Genomic DNA, 25,191 nt, shown 5'->3' with positions numbered 1-25,191 from the left:
TTCTAGCAGTTACCGGAAGCCAGTGAAGGGAGCGGAGGAGCGGTTTGGTGTGGGAACATTTTGGAAGGTTGAAGACCAAACGAGCCGCTGCATTCTGGATGAGCTGCAGAAGTCGGATGGCACATGCAGTTAGACCAGCCAGGAGGGAGTGGCAGTAGTCAAGGCGTGAGATGGCGAGAGCCTGCACCAGAAGTTGCGTCGCTTTCTGGCTCAGGAGGGGACGTATTCTCCTGATGTTGTAAAGAGTGTATCTGCAGCAGCGGGTTGTAACAGCAATGTTTGCGATGAAGGACATGTTGTTATTTAGGGTCATACCCAGATTCCTTGCAGTCTGAGTCGGGGAAACAACAGAGGTGCCAATGTTGATTGTTAGGTCAAGAGTGGGACAATCTTTTCCAGGAAGAAAAAGCAGTTCAGTCTTGTCAAGGTTGAGCTTGAGGTGGTGAGCAGACATCCACCGAGAGATGTCAGTTAGACAAGCAGAGATGCGTGCGACGACCTGGGTTTCTGAACGGGGATAAGACAGAATTAATTGGGTGTCGTCAGGGTAGCAGTGGTATGAAAAACCATGCGGGCTAATGAATGATCCGAGCGAGTTTGTGCACAGAGAGAAGAAGAGGAGGGGACCAAGGACAGAGCCCTGAGGGACCCCTGTAGTTAATTGACAAGACTCGGACCCTCTCCAAGTTACCCTGTAGGTGCGGTCTTTGAGGTATGAGATGAGTAGGGAAAGTGCAGAGCCTGAAACTTCAAGTCATATCTAACACAGGCTCCGCCCTCTATTGGACTATATGGGTACTACCTCTCAACCATACTATGTGAGCATTCATCAACTGTATAAGCCGACCGTATAAGGTGGCCTCGCCTCCTGACTGTCATCATTTTCTCTTCAGCGAGCAAGGAAACAACTGAGCGCAACAATGGACTCACCACTTTTAGAGAAACAACGCTGCCCTTCGTGCACGGGCTTGATCGCAGGTGCTGATTTCCACCACCGCTGCTTCCAGTGCCTGGGGCCTGACTACGCGGCTGGCGGCCGGGCTGATCCAGTCCCCGGCCAGCAACGCCTGCCGCCTGATCCCGCGGCTCAGCCACCGCCGGCGTCTGGAGCCCTTCCAGGCGCAGTATGTCTCACCGGAAGAGGCGGAGGAACGGGACCACGAGGTGGTGGAGATGGACGAGCAGGATGTCGGTGTGCCCTTCGTGTTCGCCATGCCAGTTCGCTGTGCAAGGCCGCTCGGACACGGAGTGTCCCGGTTTGCCCCCCCTTGATGAGATCCTGGCGGCCCATCTGCTATATATATATATATATATATATAAAACTGTTAACCTCTAATAAGAAACAAAGAACTCCTATAAGGAGAATTACAAATAATACACAGGCCTACTTTAAAATAAATTAAACACAGCACTTGGGGAGTCCTCTGCACATTTGAAGGAAAAAAATATATTATTAAAATGGGCCCACTTTGAAATAAATAAACATATAGCTGCACCCTAAAAAGAGTTAAAGGTGGGGTAGGTAAGAATGGAGAAACCAGCTCGAGTGCGCTAGAATTTGAAAATACACAACCGGAAAAAATAGGCCTCTTCCTTCAGACTTTCTTACAGAGTCCCTCCTCCAACACATACGAACGCGCATCATCAATGAGGCCACGAGATAAGTTTGTGCACAGATGGAAGGCTGACAGGCAGGTAGGCCATCCAGTTATTTTAGCCGGGTCGGCTAAAATGATTGGTCGTGCTTTTTACAGCGCTACGGCTTCCAGAGATGAATTTTTGTATGTATTTATTGTCAAAGCATTTAATATATTCATTGCTATCGGGACGTTAAGAGCATTCCATGGAATATAACAAAAAGTGTTTTCTGAAATAAATTACATACCCCATTGAATTATGACTGAAGATTGTCAGCTGTCTTCCTCTCCCGTGTTGTTCCTCGATACGTAAAGGCTGCAGCACCTTTGACAACTTCTCTCTACATATCAAACATACCGGTAAACCAGCATCGTTTGCTGTGAAAGCATATAACTCTGTCCACACAGAATGAAATCCTGTGTTCCTCCGGTACTTTTCTTTGATTTATCCAAAGTTCGCTCATCGAGCCGGGGGTCCCCGCGCGAGTGCCTCCAAGAAAAGGCGCTCGCGCGGGACCGTAGCAGGATGTGACGCATATTTTAGTTGACCTAATTAAAACCGTTTTGTTTTTTATTTATGTGTCACAGTATCACCTCAAAATACAAGATACGAAACATTTTCAACAGTGCAACAAAATATAAATAGTCCTACAAATACTTTTATTTTATTTCCTTCTTATTTTTGTCTAAGCTCAAGGGAGCCAGAGCAGAGGGCTTAAAGGGCCGCATGCGGCCCGTGGGCCGCGGGTTGCCGACCCCTGAAATAGGGGCATGAACCTATAGCCCTCTTCAGGCAGGTCCCTCCCCATCCTGTTCTGGATGCGTCCGTGAACACTGTGATGTAGGAGGTCATCCGTCCCAGTGGAGACCCCCTCCGGAGGTGATCCGGGGACCCCCAAAACCGGAGGTTGCCATCCACTGAGGGGGGGATGGTCACCAGCCGCCGTTTGTGCCTCTTGGGATCCAAACGCAGGCTGGAGAACCACCTCTGTAGGCGGCGCATATGCAGTAACCCCAGCGGGACCACAATGTGAGACTCAAAGCCTGCATGACCGTTAAAGCTGTCACTGTTGCCCCCTGTCGCAGCCTGTGAACCGCCGGGAGAAGGGACGCACTTCTGGTCTCTGACAGGGTGGCGCGTAGCGCGCCTGCATCGAGCACCACTCCCAACTACAACGCCTGTTGGTGTGGTATGGTGGTGTTCTTTTTTCAATTGATCGCAAAGCCTAATTTGGTTAGATGTGTGATCAATTGTGCTGTGCAAAACATTGCCTGTTCCCGGGAACCAGCCATGACTATGAGGTCGTCTAGTAAAAGAAAACTCTCATGCCGTGGGCGCGCAGCGGTTGAAGCGTTGTGGCCACACATTTGCTGAATGTGCGTGGGGATAGGGAACAGCCGAACGGCAGCCTGTTGAACTCGTAGGCTATCCCCTGGAAGGCAAAACGCAGACACTTTCTGTGCTCTGGAGCAATTTCTACATGAAAGTACGCGTCTTTCAGGTCGATGGTGGTGAACCAGTCGCCTGGCTGCACAAGCCAGTAACTGTTTCATAGTTAACATGCGGAATTTCCTGCAGGAAATGTGGCGATTCAGGACGCGGAGATCTAGAAAAGGTCTGAATTCCCCTGTCTTCCTGAGAACCAGGAAGTACATGGAATAAAGATCATCCTCTCTGTGCTGAGGGTGCACAACAGACACAGCCTGTTTCTGTACCAGAGCCTGAATCTCTGCTGAGAGGAAACACATCTCCTCCCGGGAGGACATATTTACCTCTTGCATGCCCACAAAAAGAGGTGGGTGTGGGACACCCACAAGACAGTGGTCCATGTGATACAGTGGTACAGTGTATTGACATGTGGTACAGTGGGACGCTGCAAAACTGGAGTGAATAGCCCCGTTTCAGCGTCCTGTCCCTCCACCTTGTTAGTACACAGCTGAGTTTCCATTCGCCAGAACATTGTGTTAATGGACAAGCCCTCAGCTGTGGGGCCGCAGCTATGAAGCTGTGATACTCTGATGACCCGTTCTGCCGCAAAACTCCCCGCGAAGGGAAGATTTGCCCATGGAGGGTTGGCACAGAAAAGGCCGATTATTTACTGAGGACCCTGAACGCACCGACAAGAGCGCGCGCTCCACCCTAATGCTGTTCTCACCACTACGGTACACAGCATTAATCGGAGTCTTTATAGGCGTAGTGTGTTTTACTAAGGTCCCTGAACACACCGCCCCGCGCTCTTGTGTGAGTGCGGGCTCCGCCATAATGCAGCCTTTACCACTACGGTAAACTGGATTGGAGTCTTTGCTCTAGGCGTAGTGTGTTCTCTGACAGTAATACGCTGGCCTTAATGTCCCTTTACCCGCATAGTGCTCTCCTTCAGTGTTGCCAACTTGGCGACTTTTTCGTTAAATTTGGCGGCTTTCCAAACCATCCGGCTACTTATTTTTGTCAAAAGCGACTAACGACTAATCTAACGACTTGTAATGGTGTTATTAGGGACTTTTCTGGTGTTTGGAGACTCACGTATTGTTCTGCAGTTAACGAGCTGCCGTGAGCCCCTCAGCCCTCCCTTAGTACTCACAGGCGCGCAGACTCACAGTTGCCTCCCGTAGCAGCTCAGCTGCAGTCAGAGCAGAGAGGAGACAGCCACACTCTCCCGCATCGAGACAGCTTCAGTCACTTAATCACCTCGTCCACTGTGTGTGTGCCTCTCTGTGACAAGCTAAACATCCACGTAGGTCATCATGTCACAGTCTAAACTGTATCCACAAAAGTACAGAAAGGAGTGGGAATCGTGGGTTTGCTATCCTGGCTCCAAAATGGTGGAATGAGCTCCCCATTGAAATCAGGACAGCAGAAAGCTTGCACATCTTCCGGCGCAGACTGAAAACTAATTTCTTTAGACTCCACTTCGAGCGATAGAATTACTAACAAAGCACTTATATACTAATAAAGGACTGGCTTATCTAAAGCCAGTTGAGTAGCACTTGAAATGTTTGGCTCTATGAAACCTGATGTACTTAAATGATTCTGTTTTCTTCAAGGTTGTATCTTCCTGGTCGAATGTACTTATTGTAAGTCGCTTTGGATAAAAGCGTCAGCTAAATGCAATGTAATGTATTAATGTAATGAATCAAACCCTGAGTTTAAAGGATGGTTAAAGACATTTATTGGAGATGACACACGGGCATACTATACTGCCTTTATTGTAAGGGATATTTCTACTAAAAACTATTTCTACTTTCTACTTTTTCTAATAGAGACATTTCTGATCTACTGTCGTCTGGATTTACACTGGTGGTTTCAAGTTTTGATCCTTGAAGGGGGTGGAAAGTATTTTTACCGCCATTACATGATATGTAAATTAGGCGATGACGTCATTTAGGGACTTCTGGCGACTTTTCGGACAGCCAATAGCTACTTTCCCTACTATGGAGTTGGCAACACTGCTCTCCTTTAGATAGCACTCCCTGCGGTTCATCCCTCTCATCTGCGCATGCCCACTAGCCACCTCCTTTACAGGAGCTACAGCTGGGGCAGCGAATGGGGAATTTGTACGGTTAACATTGTGTATAAATGTAGCCTTTGTGGAAACAAAAGACACTTTGATTTGGATACAGGTCAACCTCATTCTTATTAAAAAACGTAGTGATCTGTGCATTATACAGGGAGGAGGCGGGATTCGCCCCCTTGTCCCGGGCGGAGAGATTTTCTCCCCCTGCCAGTCAGATCCGTAAAGACGTAAAGCCCGTCCCCGTGAGTGCCGGCACGCCGGTTCCACGTGGTGGGCCAAAGAGGTGGAGGGCACCGCGGGCACGGGATCTCCGTGCCGGCACCTCTACCTTCGTCTCCAGGAAGCCTGTGGAGGAGGAGCGCGCGCTGCGGTGACTCTTCTCTCTACTGAGGTCTTTCAACGCACAGTGGCCCGCCCTCGGGGGAGGTGGCCGCGCGCGCCGTCACAATGCCGTCTCTTTGAAACGGACATTATGGGGAAAAGTGGAATTGTGGAGAGAAATGACTCTTACTCTGGGATAAATGCAATAGTCTTTACTGAATGCATTTTTCCTAAACACACACCTCACTCCAGAACTAAAGTTTACAAACGTAAAGCACAGTTCTCCGGCGGGGGTCCCTGAACGCACCGCGGCCACTCTCACGAGGGCCGCGCGCCCACGTATTAACCAAGCGGCAAACTCTGGGGAACAGCCGGGACGCCAATACGGAAGTGCAACACACTTCAGTTCATACATGGGCCGCTAGGGACTGACTGCAGAAAGGAGCTATTTCCATAGACCCCCATGTTAAAATGTCCAACTTTACAGCAGGAAAAAACATGTTTCTACCCATGGATGCAATAAATATTATTATGAATATAGTTAGATTCCACCTTCATGATTATAAATCTGTGAGTGAATTATTTTGTAACACGACCCTTTTATTTATATTAGGTCTTAAAGTTGTTGCATCAATTAGGGCGTGGTCACTTTGATGTGAGGGTCTAAGGACAGAGGGTGTCGTATTGTCATACTGATATTCTGTACAAACTGTGAAGTCCACTGAGACAAATGTAACATTTGTGATATTGGGCTATATAAATAAACATTGATTGATTGATTGATTGATTGATTGATTGATTGATTGATTGATTGATTGATGGACATGTACATGCCTCACTGTCAGCTAACAGCAACTTGTCCACTCTGCTAGGCTACAACCATAGAGGCTACAATGTTAGTTAGTCATAGTACTGTACTTGACCATTTAGCTTTAGCCGTGTTCGTGGTGATTGTGCCTTTTAGGGAATATTGTTACAAATACCAGACAATTAAAATGTTGTGCTGTGCGCTTGAATGTAATAACAGGACTTCCGAGAAGTCTAAAATGATAATATTATGTTGACAGGAATATCTATGGCTATGACGCCCATAATGCTAAACGGGAGCAAATGTTAATAGGGGAATTATCCCAGTGGTGGCTGCCGGAGCTAACGGAGCCGCAGGGGGCTAGCTCCAGCCGGCGTCCCGGAGCTAGCCCACTGCGGCTCCGTTAGATCCGGGCGATGGAGTCCGTCGTTATAACTGGAGATCAAGGAATGCAGCGAAACGCAGACTTGGTTCGCCTGCTGTAGTATTAGCTAAATAAATTATATTGAACAAGGCTTATCAAGCTGAACATCGCCACAATTGTTCTGCTATGTATCGGTACTTCTTTTCTTAACGTGTGAATGACAAATATTAAGATATTAATATTAAGAATAACAAAATATAGCTAGTTCTCTTGCAGATTGTCTCATTTGATTATGAATGTAACGTTTATATATGGGAACTACACTGTTAGCAGTAACTTGGTCTGCATGTATTTCATGTTAGCTTAGCTTCTTAGCCTGAGCTAGCTCTGTTTACTTCCAGTTCGGAGGCAGCAGGTCCCACCTCGGCTCCGCCTCTTTGCCCTTATTTGGAGCAGGCGGGATTAGACTCTGACGTCGCTTTCGAGCCGTTAGTGGCCGACTCCGCCTACTAAGGGCTTCTCAGCAACTCTGCAGAATCCTATGGGTGACGTCACGGACACTACGTCCATTTATATATACAGTCTATGGTATTAACGCTGTATTTCCCATTGGTTGCAACGGTGAAATGCATTAATCGGAGCTATTATACCAGGAAAAGTGTGTTTTCTGACAGTCTCTTGAACCCGCACAGTGATTTGAATGCACTCGGTTTATTCCACTCACGTGCACACGCCCACCTACTGGCTCCCTATACTGGGGTTTACAGCAGGGGCGGGGAGTGTAGGACAGTGTTTCTTCCTCTGGGGATAGGCAAGAAGCAGTCACGCTGCGACTACTCCTCATCCCTTGAGCAAGGAGATCGATCCAAAGAGCCCTTCCGTAAACACGGGGGCTCCCAGGAGATCAACACGATCCTCTTCGGAAAGTGCCACGCGGCGTGATATCCCAGGGACATCACACGGCAGGCAGCGGCGGCCTGTGAGGAAGTAGGGTCGACCCTATATCATGTGAAGCCACAGAGCACCGGTCCCCAGGGGAACCGGGCCTGGAGCAAGGCCCGTGGACCAAGCTAATTTTTCGGCCTTGCGGCCCAATAATTGCTCTGACCTGGTGAGGCGGGGGCATCTCTAGCAATGAGTGAGTAGCCCACACACCCGCCGCCATGATCATCATCCAGGGAGAGTACAGCCCTGGGCGGTGGACTTCCATGGACGCCAGACCCGGAAGGAATGGCGAACGTGAATGGCACCGCCTCGGCCATATCCTGGTCCCCCAAACACTCAAAGCAAAGGTGGTGGGGATCGGCGCCTGCTATTTCAGCCAGGGCATGAAGGACAGGCCCGGGTCTCTAGCAATGACGACTCCCTGGAGGTATCATAACTCTTTCTTCTTCTTTCAAACGTCTCAGTCTCTCGTGGAATCACTTCCGCTGCTGAAGAGAAAAGGATAGGCGCGCATTCAGGTAGGCCCGCCCAAGGCCGGCTACGTCTATAGAAGTCTCAGTGGGAGAATGCTCGCAGGGTAAGGTAGTACCTATAGAGTCCAGTAGAGGGCGGAGCCTGTGAGAGATATAACCTGAAAAATGTCTAGAGCCTTTAATATTCCTGGGCAAATCTCATCCATACCTGGCGCTGTGATATTGGGATATGGGTAAAGCTTCCCTATAATCTTCCAACTTTTCATTATCCATCGACAACATTTTGGATGTGTTTGGGAGCCCTTCAAAGTGCCTGACAGTATCAGGATATCAGCAGCTCTCCTCCTGAGCTGAACACTCTGAAACCCTGTGTCCCTTTCCTGAGTCATCTGGGGGCTGCCAGAACTTTCTTGAGACGAACCAACAGTCAATCTCATTGGCCTTCCCAATCTCTTGGCTTTATGTCGGTTTTTTTTCAAAATAACCCTGGAACAACCAGGCCCAAAAGGCTAAATAACCTAAACCATTGAAGCAAGTTGGCTTCATTGATCCTTTGACCATAACTCTGAGGAGCCACTCCCACAATGTAACTTATCATCATGGCCCACTTGGTTTCAATACTTCACGAAAAATGTTAATCTTTTAGGATTCTTTACACTGTAAAATCACTCTTGATGAGAAGGAAAAAGTGGGCACCATAATCAAATAAGATGATGTCAATGCCGGGAATTATGAAAAAAATAAGTTGCATGAAAGTGATGAAGACCGAGATGAAGATGACTGCAGAAAACAAAGTAGAGCTTAGGGATTTCAGTCTTAGCTAGAGAGAAAGTAATAGTAGGGGCAGGACAGATGAGAAGAGATGTATCAGCTTTGAGCTTTGCCAGAACACAGCAGCTTCTCAACACGTCTCTCTAAAGATAGAGACTTCCCAAATGGATGAACTCTGCTTTCCACAACTCTTCAACAAATCCTGCAGGAAGTCTACTCCAGCTCAGTCAGATGTCCTGCTCCCTTACATCCTGCTGTCCTTCATCGCTCTGATCACTGCAGCTCTCAACCTGCTGGTCATCATCTCTATCTCCCACTTCAGGCACTGACAAACTTTCAGCTTAATCTTATATATGTTCATGATTGAAAATTAACATGATTTAGCAACCAATATATTCCTTTCAATGAATGCTTCAGATAATAGTTGTGCTGTTTTAAATGGTAACATATTCAAACCTGACGTTGTGTGACAAAATAGTTAAAGCAGGCACTCCTCAAAAAATGCATATCAATTCAAATGTCTTTTTTTGTGTTTTACTACTGTTTGTTGTTACAAGCTATTGTTGATAATTTTATTTATGATGATATTCTTCCTTTCCAGGCAGCTCCACACCCCCACTAACCTCCTCATCCTCTCCCTGGCTGTCTCAGACTTCCTTGTGGGCCTCATTTTGATGCCTGTTACAATCCTTTTAACAGAGACTTGCTGGTACTTGGGTGACCTGATGTGTGCTCTGTATAATATTGTTAATTTTATCATTACCTCTTCTACGGTTGGAAACATGGTGCTCATTTCCATTGATCGTTATTTTGCTATATGTGACCCTCTACATTACACCATCAGAGTAACTCTCAACAGAACAAAAATCTGCATCTGTCTTTGTTGGATTTGCTCCGTTATCTATAATTTTCTAATTTTAAAGTACTTTCTAAGACAACCTAATTCACATAATTCTTGCCATGGAGAGTGTGTAATTTTCATTGACAATATCACAGGAGCTGTTGACTTAGTTGTTACCTTCATTGCCCCCATTACTGTTATCATAGTTCTGTATATGAGAGTGTTTGTGGTGGCTGTGTCTCAGGCTCGAGCCATGCGATCTCATGTTATCGCTGTCACTATACAACGTTCAGTTGGTGCAACTGCTAAGAAATCTGAGATGAAAGCAGCCAGGACTCTTGGTGTTGTTGTCCTTGTGTTTCTAATATGTTTTTTTCCATATTACACTCCATCCCTTATGGGTGAGGATCTTGAAAATAGTAGTTCAACCTCACTCATTGTAGTCTGGTTTCTGTATTTTAACTCCTGTCTGAACCCATTGATTTATGCCTCGTTATACCCCTGGTTTAGAAAATCTATCAAGCTCATTGTTACCCTTAAAATACTTCAGTCTTACTCGTGTGATTCTAAAATACTGTAAAGGCGGGCTGGGGTTAAGTTATATTCTAAAAAACCTGCAATATGTAATGGCTGGAGAAAAATAAGACGTTATTTATTGAAGTAAAACATATGTAAAATATATTAAATAATAGTTTTATACAAAATAAAACTTGAAAATATTACATTGTGTGGAAGAAGTAGTAGTTTTTGACCTGTGTTGATTTCAGTTTGACCAGTATTCTGGTAATGATATGTTCAATTGTTAATTTTCTAGACAATATGCAGTACAGAATGATTGAGTATGTCATTGGCAGAAGGTCAGTCTGCAACTTCAAACAAAAAGACAGAGCCGTCGCGTGTGTGTGTGTGTGTGTGTGTGTGTGTGTGTGTGTGTGTGTGTGTGTGTGTGTGTGTGTGTGTGTGTGTGTGTGTGTGTGTGTGTGTGTGTGTGTGTGTGTGTGTGTGTGTGTGTGTGTGTGTGTGTGTGTGTGTGTGTGTGTGTGTGTGTGTGTGTGTGTGTGTGAGCGAGAGAGAGAGAGAGAGAGAGAGAGAGAGAGAAAGAAAAAGGAGAGAAGGTTTTACTGACACATAACAGATTTGCTTCTCCAACACACTGACGATAAAATATAACAAGAACAAAAATAAATCTTGTTGAGTGCTCACACATGTTTATTTTACCATTGCCCATGATCATTTACATGTACTGTCTCTTGAAATAATGAGGGATTAAAATGTAGGAAAACATTCATAATATTTAGGCTGACAATAAGAACTAGAGAATGCAATTCCTGAAGAAATTGCTAGTGGGAATGCTTTATGCTGAAATGTAATGTGTAAGAAGAAAGTGAAGAATTTAGATTGAAATGATACATGAACACGGGGGCTTGATTGTGTGATGAGAGAAGAAAAGAAAGTAAAAAGGCTTGGAAAAGAAGCAGAATATTTGAACTGCAAACTTTTGAACTAACTTGATGATGAATGATCTGTCGCCATGCCAACGGCATTTGATGACATCCCATAATACGCTTAGACGCGTCGATGGCTGCATCGTTAACAAACCTGTGAAGTTTTGGGCCGTTTGGAGCATTTTCACTGAAGTTACGAGAAATCCATGTTTCATGGCGGGCATTGTGTTGCCATGGCAACGGCATGTCCCATAGATGTCTTCACGACTGGACTGTTAGCACACATGTGAAGTTTGATTACTTTTTGAACCTTTTCATAGGAGTTATAGCGACATCGTGTTTTATAGCGAGGGATGCGTTTCCATGGAAACGGCATATGGTGAGATCTCAGATTTGGCGTAGAGCTGTTGAGGCATGGACTGGTGATATACAAGTGAAGATTGGGGGACTATTGGACCGTGTCCATTGGACTTACAGCGACATCGTGTTTCATGGCGAGTGGTCTGTCGCCATGGCAACGGCATTTGATGACACCCCATAATACGCTTAGTTGCGTTGATGGCTGCATCGTTACCAAACCTGTGAAGTTTTGGGCCGTTTGGAGCATTTTCACCGAAGTTAAGAGAAAACCGCGTTTTTAATGGAGAGCATTGCGTTGCCATTGAAATGGCATTTTGAAGAAATCTCAAAACTGTCCTGTAGATGTCTTCACGGCTGGACTGTTAGCACACATGTGAAATTTGAGCACTTTTTGAACATTTTCATAGGAGTTAATGTATAGCGACATCGTCTTTTATGGCGAGGGATGCCATGGAAACGGCATATGATGACACACCCCATAATTGACGTAGAGATATTGAGGGCAGGACCATTAACCTTTATCTGAAGTCTGCTGCTCTGAGCATGTCAGTTGGAGTTATGACATCATCGTGTTCCATGACACAGGTGTTTATATTTGAGCTAACGAGGTGTCCAGAGATCACAGGTTTCCATTGTTCTGAATGAGAGATAAACCTCTTACATGTGAACGTTTTGTTGAAGAACCGTAACAGATATCGGTGAAATTTCAAAGCGTGAAGCATCTCAAGGACCTTGAGTATCGGAAGTGTGCTTTTTGTGTACTTTCGGGTCAATAATGTGGCCTTTTTGGCAGATTAACTAAAAGTGTGTGGCTGCTGCTGTGAGGAAATATCAGCCTGAAATTACAATGGGCTTTAATGGAGACATGTTGAAAGTTTTTGTCACTTCATGCCCTCAAGAGGCATTTTGTTGAATTATTTCTGCTTAATTATTTGTCATTGTTCAAGCTACGAGATGTTTTCCTACGTTTGTCATGAACAATTATGTCTCAGGAATGTAGGATTTGGGAATTATGGCAGTTTAAAAAAAATATATGATGGCAAATTTCAAGATTTCCTACATCTGTGACATCACGGCTCTAGTTAATGCTAAAATCTGAAGAAGGCCTCTGTACCAAGGTCTGAACAATATTTAATATCTCTAAAGGTAAGAATCAGATTTAAAAGTTGTGTTACATGAATAATGTCAGAAGGATGTGTAACATTTTAACGTTGGAATGAGGTTTCTGAGTGAAAGTATGAATGAACAGTTAGCAGTTGAAGTCGCATGAAGATTTGTTGAAGTCTGAAGATTTTCTCCATTGACTTCAATGGTTAAAAATGTGATGAATTATGGGATATATCTCGGGAATTATGAAAGTTATGAATGAGAAATGTAATAGCAATCGATTCCCGACCGAGCTGAACATTTTGATTTTTGAACTGAGTTTCTGTGATGTGTAATGTGGGAGAAAAAGACCAGTAAAATAACAGGTGGAATAATAAGAATAAAGAATTTTGTGCGTAGAAGAACAGATAGTTGGAATGCTGTTAACAGCATTCCCACTAAATTAAAGCTTCAAGCAGCGATGATCGGGACCTCGCTAGTGCTGCTCGATTAAGGCAAAAATCATAATCATGATTATTTTGGTCAATATTGATATCACGATTATTAAATACAATTATTCATTGACTTTGAAAACATCAATATATTGAACTTTAAAAAAAAGATCATAATAATTTGAACAGTATCTTTTTAACAGTTGATTACCCTGAACTTTAATTCAACTGAGAAACCAATATAAATAAAATAAATGATACATTTATATCTGCATTTAAATAAATAATATCAAATTAATAAATACCAATAAAGAAGATCAACAAATATTTTGGGGCGCACTTCCTTAACCTACTGAACATAATACATATAATAAATACAAATAAATTAGATTATCGGCAAAGTATTCAGCTGAAGCCACATCTTTTCAACTTCCCCACGGCCTTTGTCATAAAGGGCAAGCCAGGGTTCAAGTTAGGTGGGAGCCTACGGCAGCTGAGCTCCCATGAACACAGTGAAATCATACATCTGTGGGGATCGCTAATACATAAACAACAACCATTATTTTAATCACAAATAATGCATATGTCAATGTAACGAGTATTATTGACGTTAACGAGGTAAATAGGCTAAAAGAAAAACATGTTTTCAAAATAACTATTCATCGTATTCTCTCTTGAATGACAATATGCCTGCACTTCACCTCCAAGGTGCGCAATAAATACCTGAAATCATTCCTTTCTCGTTTGCAAGTCTTTTTAGGTTCATATGTGTTCATGACAACCTATCTTTATACCTTTTGATGTCAAGTATTCAATATTTGATTGTAATTGTATAAAGGAGAAGAAGAGGGATTGATTCAGATTAAAATTGTCCAACAACACTGTGAATGGAATTATGATATTGTTTTTTACTATTTGCTATTACTATTTGGGGGAGTACCATAATGAATTTAAAGATATTGATTTATTGTTTTCTGTAATTATTCGTCCTTCCAGCCAATCCCAGTTAGCTTTTTTCGGTGTCACTCCATAAGCCCATAGGGAATCTGGCATTTTATGAGATAATATAAGTATAAATTGGGTACCCCCAGTCCACCTGTTCTCCTCGGCATAGACAACTTTTTATGGTTTATTTGTGGTTTTTTATACTTCCATTTGAATTGAGAGGATATAGTGTTTATTTCTTTAAACCAATATTGGGGGTTTGAAGGGGAATTGAGGATATTACTGTATAAGTCAATCTTGGTAGGACATTCATTTTTAACACATCCACCCATCCCCACAGCGATAGGGGTAAAGAAGTCCATCTTCTCAAGTCATCTTTAATAGTTCTAAGTAAGCCTGGACCATTCATTTCGAAATTATTGTTAATTGGCGAACTGATGTTTATGCCCAAGTATCTCAATCCATCAGCTTTCCAAACAAAAGAAGCAGAGCCTGTGATTAGAGTGAGTCTGACAGTTTAGTGGCATGGCTTAACTTTTACTCCAATTTATTTTATATCCTGAAAATAAGCTAAATTCTCGAATAACCTCCAGCACCTTAGGTATAGAGTTTAGTGGGTCAACTAATATTAAAAGGATATCATCAGCGTATACGTTTATTTTGAACTGATGTCCGGGTGGCACAAGCCAAGGGCTCAAGAGCTCACATTAACATTAGAGGGGATATTGGACATCCCTGCCGTGTTCCCCGATGTAGGGGGAAAGGATCAGAAAGCGTGTTGTTGCTTCTGACTGAGGAGACTCGCTTATTGTAAAGTGATTTAAACCATCTCATACAGACAAGGCCAAATCCAAATTTGTATAGAACATTAAATAAATATGGCCATTCTATTCTTTATAATGCTTTCTCTGCATCCAGTGATATTGCCATTGCTGGGAGATGGAGGGAGATAGCGCTAAATATCACTTGGAGCAGCCTTCTCATGTTATTAGCTGACTGGCGTCCAGCTACAAATCCTACCTGGTCTAGATTCACTAGGGATGGAATAACTTCCTCCAAACGAAGGGCTAGGATTTTTGCAAGGTGTAACAATGATTACACCTTGTAATCATTGTTAAGAATCTTAGGGGTCGGTAGCTGCTCATGTATTGATGATCTTTCCCAGGTTTTGGAAGTAGACATAATGTGGCGGCGGTACGCATTGTTAGGGGCATTGATTGATTTTCTATCATGTCGTTATACAACATAACCAACAATGGCGACAATACTTCCAGAAAGCATTTATAAAATTCAATACTTACTCGGAACCAGTGGCGGCTGGTGCATTTTAACATGATTAAATGCAACAAATGTAACATGGAGTGCCACAGGGCTCAGTGCTTGGACCTATTTTGTTCACCCTATATATGCTTCCGTTAGGCAATATTATAAGGAATCATTCTGTAAACTTTCATTGTTATGCGGATGATACTCAACTATATTTATTAATCAAGCCTGATGAAATTAATCATCTAAATAAAATTCAAGACTGCCTCAAGGACTTAAAAACGTGGATGACCTTACATTTTTTTATGTTAAACACGACCAAAACTGAAGTTATTGTACTTGGCCCGAAGAATCTACGAAACAAATTATCTAAAGATATATTAACTATGGATGGCATTAATTTGGCCTCCAGTGAGACTGTAAGGAATCTTGGTGTTATATTTGATCAGGATTTATCCTTTAACACCCACATAAAATCAATTTCAAGGACCGCCTACTTCCATCTACGTAACATTGCAAAAATCAGGCATATCTTGCCTCAAAACGATGCAGAGAAACTAGTCCATGCATTTGTTACTTCAAGGCTGGATTATTGTAACTCCTTATTATCAGGGTGTACCAAGAAGTCAGTCAAGTCGCTTCAGCTGATTCAAAATGCTGCAGCTCGTGTACTAACCAGAGTTAGGAAAAGGGGCCACATTACTCCTGTTCTGGCTGCCTTACACTGGCTCCCTATAGAACACAGGATAGAATTTAAAATTCTTCTTCTCGCCTACAAAGCCCTTAATGGGCAGGCGCCATCTTACCTTAAAGAACTCATTATACCCTATTGTCCTACTAGGGCATTGCGTTCCAAGAATGCAGGGTTGTTGGTTGTTCCTAGAGTCTCTAAAAGTAAAATGGGAGCCAGAGCCTTTTCTTATCAAGCTCCACTTTTGTGGAATCAGCTTCCAGTTTGTGTTCGGACGGCAGACACCCTATCCGTTTTTAAGAGTGCGCTTAAGACCTTCCTTTTTGATAAAGCTTATAGTTAGGGCTGATTAGATTCAGCCCCTAGTTTTGCTGATATAGGCTTAGTTTGTCGGGGGACATCTTACTTCTTCCTTCTGTCTGTCTATACCTGTGTACTCTCATGTTCCGATTAACCCAGCTTCCCCAAATTTCTTTCTTTTTGGTGTCTATATACGCCAGGATCCGGAGTCATGGATGATCCTGCGGTCCTGTGTCATGGATTGCGAGTCCTGGATCTTGAGTCGTGGCTGTGGTCCTGGATCATAAGTCCTGGATGGATATCCTCGTGGATTCATCTTCTTATTATACACACATGCATTTCCAAACATTTGGACTACCTATGTTGCAAATGTATTATCTTTTCAATTTATACACGGCATCTATTGCACGTCTGTCCGTCCTGGGAGAGGGATCCCTCCTCTGTTGCTCTCCCTGAGGTTTCTCCCATTTTTCCCTTTAAACTGTGGGTTTTCTCTGGAAGTTTTTCCTTGTACGATGTAAGGGTCTAAGGACAGAGGGTGTCGTATTGTCATACTGATATTCTGTACAAACTGTGAAGTCCACTGAGACAAATGTAACATTTGTGATATTGGGCTATATAAATAAGCATTGATTGATTGATTGATTAACATGATTTAGCAACGCATATATTCCTTTTAATTAATGTCTCAGATAATAGATGTTCTGTTTTCAATTATAACACATTCAAACCTGACGTTGTGTGACAAAATAGTTAAAGCAGACACTCAACAACAAATGCATGTCAATTCAATTTCTTTTTTTGTGTTTTAGTGCTGTTGATTGTCACCAGCTATCATTGATAATTGTATTTATGGTGATATTCTTCCTTTCCAGGCAGCTCCACACCCCCACTAACCTCCTCATCCTCTCCCTGGCTGTCTCAGACTTCCTTGTGGGCATACTTTTGATGCCTGTTGAAATCAAACTGAATGCAAGGTTTAAGCATGGATTTAATCAACTGATATATCCTAAAGATGTCATGTTTTATTTCGGACTAAAGTAAAGTCACATTTTGATTTCAATGAGAGGACTACTGTCGCTGGCGGAGGAACTCTGTGGAACTGCAGCGGGGATCCAATTGAGGCGGAGTGATACGTGAACCTATCTGAAACACCGGCTAGGACCGTGACGGACGGTAACTGTGTGGAATGTGGTTACCAATTCACAATGAACCCTCTTTTTCGTATTCTGTAGATTTTCTAAAAACTTTTCGGAAACTATTGAACCATTATGTAAACACTCAAATGTTTTGTTTTGTATTTGAAACAATGTACAACTGTTTACAATGTATGTAAACTTGCAATTAAAGTTAATATGACTAATAGATCTAAGTTTAAATAAATGTATTATTACGATCTTCTTAACTTGAAATGATGAGTTATATAAATGTAGAACTTGAAAGTATGAGTTATAATAATACTGAAATGTGAGTTTATTTGACTAGGTTAATAACGTGTTCTTGCACTGATCAACTCTGATTATAAAGTGAAATCAACTTAGACAAGTTAAAAAACAATGTTAACACAACTACAACCTTTAAGTCATATCAACGATATGTACTTGAGTTCATGAGTTGAAACAAAGTTTGTCTTCAAGTTGACTTGATTGTCTTTTTCAATGCAGCAGGTGGACTTTCATTTTCAATTTAAACTGACAAGAAATGTTTTACTGTGTAGTCTCACCACACCAAGGCACCTGACACCCTTTAATTAATCCTTTCAGAAGTAAATGGTTTTACTGTGTACAGGAAGTATAAGGAGGCTTCTAACAAAGGGGGACAGCAAAGCACGACAGCAAGATGTTCAAAACAATTGGTCAGATCTTCCTTTGAATACCTTGGCATAAGCTTTTCCTGGGTGGTTGAGCAACTTGATACCTTGATATAAAAGAGGAGTTAGCCCTTGACCATCACTCAAGATTAAAGAGACATGTCTGCCAGAAACCTGAACAATGTCTAGACCCTTTAATATTCCTGGGCAAATCTCATCCATACCTGGCGCTGTGATATTGGGATATGGGTAAAGCTTCCTTATAATCTTCCAACTTTTCATTATCCATCGACAACATTTTGGATGTGTTTGGGAGCCCTTCAAAGTGCCTGACAGTATCAGGATATCAGCAGCTCTCCTCCTGAGCAGGAGGAAATGCAGTGCTCATGGCTCTCTCTACCGATTTTTAATCCTAATTTAATCATCATCTTAAAGATCATTTATTTTTATGTTCGCCAAATTGACATGAAAGCACCAACAAATATGAATATACTGTAGTCAACTTTATTCAAACTTTATTAACTTGCCCAAACTTAGTAATTCACTAAAAAGGTTTATTTTTTAATTAAGCCTCGTCATCTCACCATGGGCAAACGGCCTATAATATTATACTTTTGTTAATAGTTTACTGTATTATTAGTGTTTAATATTACTGCTATAAAAATCTCACATTGAGTTCATTGTTGTGCAATGTTAAAATCAGACCTCTTTTTTTGTTAAATAGTCAGAATGAAACGGCAGCTCTCAGGTGATCAGCTGTGTGTTTACACACCTAATGGCCCATCAGCCATGGCCCCCGCTCCCCTCTGAGTGACAAGCTTACAGTTAGCTGTCTTTGTGTATTGCAACCAGGGAGAGCAGTGATGGACGCTGCCACAATGAAACTCATATGAAATAAACAGCTGATTCCTCACACACACAGTAGCCTGTTGTTTCTATGCATAAAATAGTGAGAAACATGCCTCTGGTTAATTATTATATAACTTATTTTATGTTATGGTCTGAGATACGTGTTGCTGCACAGATTTCACCCACAGAGACAGACAGTCCAAACGATAATACTAAATCTAAAGTGTGTCCTTTTTCGTGTGTTGGGCCAGCCACGGACTGAATGAGACCGAAAGAATCGAGGAGCTTTAAAAAGTCCCTAACCAGAGGTTTGGACCCGCAACACCCGCGACATTGAAGTCTCCGCAAATCAAAACACGATCATATTTCACCATGATCCGGGACAGAAAGTCAGAAAAGTAATTGATGAAATCCTTATTGCACTTTGGCAGACGATACACGACTGCACAAAGCACAGAGGAGGCCGGGTTCAGTTCAAAAAGCTGCAACTCAAAGCGTAGCTAGTTATAGGGTGAAGCACTCGAATTGGAAGCTATATAGCTCTAAACACTGATGCTATTCCCCCACCATGGCCGGTGGTACGGGGGAGGCTGAAGAATGTACAGTCGGGAGGAAGAAGTTCAGAGCATGGTGTATACTCGCCAGCGTGGGCCCAGGTCTCCATCAGAAACATAAAATCCAGTTCACGAGAGGTGAAGAAGTCATTTCACAGGAACTTCTTGTTTGCTCTTGAACTAGCATTTAGCAAAGCCATGAAAAGCGAGGCAGGGTGCAGGGCAACCGGCAGGTAGGTGGGAACATCCGACTGTAGAGGGAGGGGAGTCGATTTATGGTTCCCATATGTAGGTTTGGGCAGCAGTATAAACTCCAATGAAGGTCTGAGGTGGAGGAGAGCTTGGCGATCGTAGACGAGCAGAGCAGAGACATTCTGACATACATAAAACAAAAGCAGGATAGATAAATGCAGAGAGCTGAGGGAGCGGCGAGCCGACACAGGCGCCATCTTCCCACACTGGTCACAGCTGTACGGTCTCTCTCTCCTCTGCAGAGGAGTTAGCCCTTGACCATCTTCAAGATTGAAGAGACATGTCTGCCAGAAACATGAACAATGTCTGGAGCCTTTAATATTCCTGGGCAAATCTCATCCATACCTGGCGCTGTGATATTGGGATATGGGTAAAGCTTCCCTATAATCTTCCAACATTTCATTATCCATTGACAACATTTTGGATGTGTTTGGGAGCCCTTCAAAGTGCCTGACAGTATCAGGATATCAGCAGCTCTCCTCCTAAGCTGAACACTCTGAAACCCTGTGTCCCTTTCCTGAGTCATCTGGGGGCTGCCAGAACTTTCTTGAGACTAACCAACCGTCAATCTCATTGGCCTTCCCAATCTCTTGCCTTTATGTGGTTTTTGTTTAAAAAATAACCCTGGAACAACCAGGCCCAAAAGGCTACATGACCTAATCCATTGAATCAAGTTGGCTTCATTGATCCTTTGACCATAACTCTGAGGAGCCAGTCCCACAATGTAAGTTATCAGCATGGCCCACTTGGTTTCAATACTTCACGAAAAAAGTAAATCTTTTAAGATTCTTTAAACTGTAAAACCACTCTTGGTGAGAAGGAAAAAGTGGGCACCATAATCAAATAAGATGATGTCAATGCCGGGAATTACGAAAAAAATAAGTTGCATGGAAGTGATGAAGACTGAGATGAAGATGACTGCAGAAAACAAAGTAGAGCTTAGGGATTTCAGTCTTAGCTAGAGAGAAAGTAATAGTAAGAGCAGGACAGATGAGAAGAGATATATCAGCTCTAGAACAGAGAGCTTTGCCAGAACACAGCAGCTTCTCAACACGTCTCTCTAAAGATGGAGACTTCCCAAATGGATGAACTCTGCTTTCCACAACTCTTCAACAAATCCTGCAGGAAGTCTACTCCAGCTCAGGCAGATGTCCTGCTCGCTTACACCCTGCTGTCCATCATCGCTCTGATCACTGCAGCTCTCAACCTGCTGGTCATCATCTCTATCTCCCACTTCAGGCACTGACAGACTTTCAGCTTAAACTTGAATATGTTCATGATTGAAAATTAACATGATTAAGCAACACATATATTCTTTTCAATGAATGTTTCAGATAATAGTTGTGCTGTTTTAAATGATAACATATTCAAACATGACGTTGTGTGACAAAATAGTTAAAGCAGGCACTCCTCAAAAAATGCATATCCATTCAAATGTCTTTTTTTGTGTTTTAGTGCTGTTTGTTGTTACAAGCTATCATTGATAATCTTATTTATGTTGATGTTCTTCCTTTCCAGGCAGCTCCACACCCCCACTAACCTCCTCATCCTCTCCCTGGCTGTCTCAGACTTCCTTGTGGGCCTCATTTTGATGCCTGTTAAAATCCTTTTAACAGAGACTTGCTGGTACTCGGGTGACCTGATGTGTGCTCTGTATTATATTGTTAATTTTATCATTACCTCTTCTACGGTTGGAAACATGGTGCTCATATCCATTGATCGTTATTTTGCCATATGTGACCCTCTACATTACACCATCAGAGTAACTCTCAACAGAACAAAAATCTGCATCTGTCTTTGTTGGATTTGCTCCGTTATCTATAATTGTCTAATTTTAAAGGACTTTCTAAGACAACCTGATTCACATAATTCTTGCCATGGAGAGTGTGTAATTTTCATTGACAATATCACAGGAGCTGTTGACTTAGTTGTTAACTTTATTGCCCCAATTACTGTTATCATATTTCTGTATATGAGAGTGTTTGCGGTGGCTGTGTCTCAGGCTCGAGCCATGCGATCTCATGTTATCGCTGTCACTATGCAACGTGCAGTTGGTGCAACTGCTAAGAAATCTGAGATGAAAGCAGCCAGGACTCTTGGTGTTGTTGTCCTTGTGTTTCTAATATGTTTTTTTCCATATTACACTCAATCCCTTATGGGTGAGGATATTGAAAATAGTAGTTCAACCTCACTCATTGTAGCCTGGTTGCTGTATTTTAACTCCTGTCTGAACCCATTGATTTATGCCTCGTTATACCCCTGGTTTAGAAAATCTATCAAGCTCATTGTTACCCTTAAAATACTTAAGTCTTACTCGTGTGATTCTAAAATACTGTAAAGGCGGGCTGGGGTTGAGATATATTCTAAATAACCTCTGTTCAGATGGACATATTTTTGCTATTGTTGCTGAGTCAGAATGCAATAAGTAATGGCTGAAGAAAAAATAAGACGTTATTTATTGAAGTAAAACATATGTAAAATATATTAAATAATAGTTTTATACAAAATAAAACTTGAAACTATTACATTGTGTGGAAGAAGTAGTAGTTTTTGACCTGTGTTGATTTCAGTTTGACCAGTATTCTGGTAATGATATTTTCAATTGTTAATTTTCTAGACAATATGCAGTACAGACTGATTGAGTAAGTCGTTGGCAGAAGGTCAGTCTGCAACTTCAAACAAAAAGACAGAGCCGTCGCATGTGTGTGTGTGTGTGTGTGTGTGTGTGTGTGTGTGTGTGTGTGTGTGTGTGTGTGTGTGTGTGTGTGTGTGTGTGTGTGTGTGTGTGTGTGTGTGTGTGTGTGTGTGTGTGTGTGTGTGTGTGTGTGTGTGTGTGTGAGCGAGAGAGAGAGAGAAAAAGGAGAGAAGGTTTTACTGACACATAACAGATTTGGTTCTCCAACACACTGACGATAAAATATAACAAGAACAAAAATAAATCTTGTTGAGTGCTCACACATGTTTATTTTACCATTGCCCATGATCATTTACATGTACTGTCTCTTGAAATAATGAGGGATTAAAATGTAGGAAAACATTCATAATATTTAGGCTGATAATAACAACTAGAGAATGCAATTCCTGAAGAAATTGCTAGTGGGAATGCTTTATGCTGAAAGGTAATGTGTAAGGAGAAAGTGAATAATTTCAATTGAAATGATACATGAACACGGGGGCTTGATTGTGTGATGAGAGAAGAAAAGAAAGTAAAAAGGCTTGGAAAAGCAGCAGAATATTTGAACTGCAAACTGTTGAACTAACTTGATGGTGAATGATCTGTCGCCATGCAAACGGCATTTGATGACATCCCATAATACGCTTAGACGCGTTGATGGCTGCATCGTTACCAAACCTGTGAAGTTTTGGGCCGTTTAGAGCATTTTCACTGAAGTTATGAGAAATCCGTGTTTCATGGCGGGCATTGTGTTGCCATGACAACGGCATGTCCCATAGATGTCTTCACGACTAGACTGTTAGCACACAAGTGAAGTTTGATTACTTTTTGAACTTTTTCATAGGAGTTATAGCGACATCGTGTTTTATGGCGAGGGATGCATTTCCATGGAAACGGCATATGGTGAGATCTCAGATTTGGCGTAGAGCTGTTGAGGCATGGACTGGTGATATACAAGTGAAGATTGGGGGACGATTGGACCGTGTCCATTGGACTTACAGCGACATCGTGTTTCATGGCGAGTGGTCTGTCGCCATGGTAACGGCATTTGATGACACCCCATAATACGCTTAGATGCGTTGATGGCTGCATCGTTACCAAAACTGTGAAGTTTTGGGCCGTTTGGAGCATTTTCACCGAAGTTAAGAGAAAACCGCGTTTTTAATGGAGAGCATTGTGTTGCCATGGAAATGGCATTTTGAAGAAATCTCAAAACTGTCCCGTAGATGTCTTCACGGCTGGACTGTTAGCACACATGTGAAGTTTGAGCACTTTTTGAACATTTGCATAGGAGTTAATGTATAGCGACATCGTCTTTTATGGCGAGGGAAACGGCATATGATGACCCACCCCATAATTGACGTAGAGATGTTGAGGGCAGAACCATTAACCTTTATCTGAAGTCTGCTGCTCTGAGCATGTCAGTTGGAGTTATGACATCATCGTGTTCCATGACACAGCTGTTTATATTTGAGCTAACGAGGTGTCCAGAGATCACAGGTTTCCATTGTTCTGAATGAGAGATAAACCTCTTACATGTGAACGTTTTGTTGAACAACCGTAACAGATATCGGTGAAATTTCAAAGCGTGAAGCATCTCAAGGACCTTGAGTATCGGAAGTGTGCTTTTTGTGTACTTTCGGGTCAATAATGTGGCCTTTTTGGCAGATTAACTAAAGGTGTGCGGCTGCTGCTGTGAGGAAACATCAGCCTGAAATTACAATGGTCTTTAATGGAGACATGTTGAAAGTTTTTGTCACTTCATGCCCTCAAGAGGCATTTTGTTGAATTATTTCTGCTTAATTATTTGTCATTGTTCAAGCTACGAGATGTTTTCCTACGTTTGTCATGAACAATTATGTCTCAGGAATGTAGGGTTTGGGAATTATAGTAGTTTAAAAAAAATATATGAAGGCAAATTTCAAGATTTCCTACATCTGTGACATCACGGACTCTAGTTAATGCTAAAATCTGAAGAAGGCCTCTGTACCAAGGTCTGAACAATGTTTAATATCTCTAAAGGTAAGAATCAGATTTAAAAGTTGTGTTACACGAATAATGTCAGAAAGATGTGTAACATTTTAACGTTGGAATGAGATTTCTGAGTGAAAGTATGAATGAACAGTTAGCAGTTGAAGTCGCATGAAGATTTGTTGAAGTCAGAAGATTTTCTCCATTGACTTCAATGGTTCAAAATGTGATGAATTATGGGATATATCTCGGGAATTATGAAAATTATGAATGAGGAAAGTAATAGCAATCGATTCCCGACCGAGCTGAACATTTTGATGTTTGAACTGAGTTTCTGCGATGTGTAATGTGGAAGAAAAAGACCAGCAAAATAACAGGTGGAATAATAAGAATAAAGAATTTCTTGCGTAGAAGAACAGATAGTTGGAATTGCTGTTAACAGCATTCTCACTAAATTAAAGCTTCAAGCAGCGATGATCGGGACCTCGCTAGTGCTGCTCGATTAAGGCAAAAATCATAATCATGATTATTTTTGTCAATATTGATATCACGATTATTAAATACAATTATTCATTGACTTTGAAAACATCAATATATTGAACTTTTAAAAAAAGATAATAATAATTTGAACAGTATCTTTTTAACAGTTGATTACCCTGAACTTTAATTCAACTGAGAAACCAATATAAATAAAAATAAATGATACATTTATATCTGCATTTAAATAAATAATAAATACCAATAAAGAAGATCAACAAATATTTTGGGCGCACTTCCGCAACCTACTGAACATAATTCATATAATAAATACAAATAAATTAGATTATTGGCAAAGTATTCAGCTGAAGCCACATCTTTTCA

General features: G+C 42.1%; 2 protein-coding genes across 2 annotated transcripts; both read left to right on the top strand.

Moving 5' to 3' along the window:
- Positions 1 to 7,808: 7,808 nt before the first annotated feature.
- Positions 7,809 to 10,255, top strand: LOC307029731 (trace amine-associated receptor 1-like; the record flags this gene model as incomplete). The annotated part of the gene is made up of 3 exons (XM_079665812.1): positions 7,809 to 8,017; positions 9,043 to 9,156; positions 9,436 to 10,255. 3 exons carry the CDS (start codon positions 7,809 to 7,811, stop codon positions 10,253 to 10,255), a joined length of 1,143 nt encoding a protein of 380 aa, XP_079521938.1.
- A 10,511-nt stretch (positions 10,256 to 20,766) lies between these two features.
- On the top strand, positions 20,767 to 22,023 carry LOC307029730 (trace amine-associated receptor 13c-like; the record flags this gene model as incomplete). Its single annotated transcript, XM_079665811.1, has 2 exons — positions 20,767 to 20,924; positions 21,204 to 22,023. The coding sequence occupies 2 exons, from the start codon at positions 20,767 to 20,769 to the stop codon at positions 22,021 to 22,023; spliced, it is 978 nt and encodes a 325-aa protein (XP_079521937.1).
- Between the last annotated feature and the right edge of the window lie 3,168 nt (positions 22,024 to 25,191).

This window comes from Notothenia rossii (genome assembly GCF_949606895.1).
Source record: "Notothenia rossii genome assembly, chromosome: 2".
NCBI lineage: Eukaryota > Metazoa > Chordata > Actinopteri > Perciformes > Nototheniidae > Notothenia > Notothenia rossii.
Note: the sequence above shows the minus strand (reverse complement) of the source record. Positions and strands in the feature narration are given on the sequence as shown.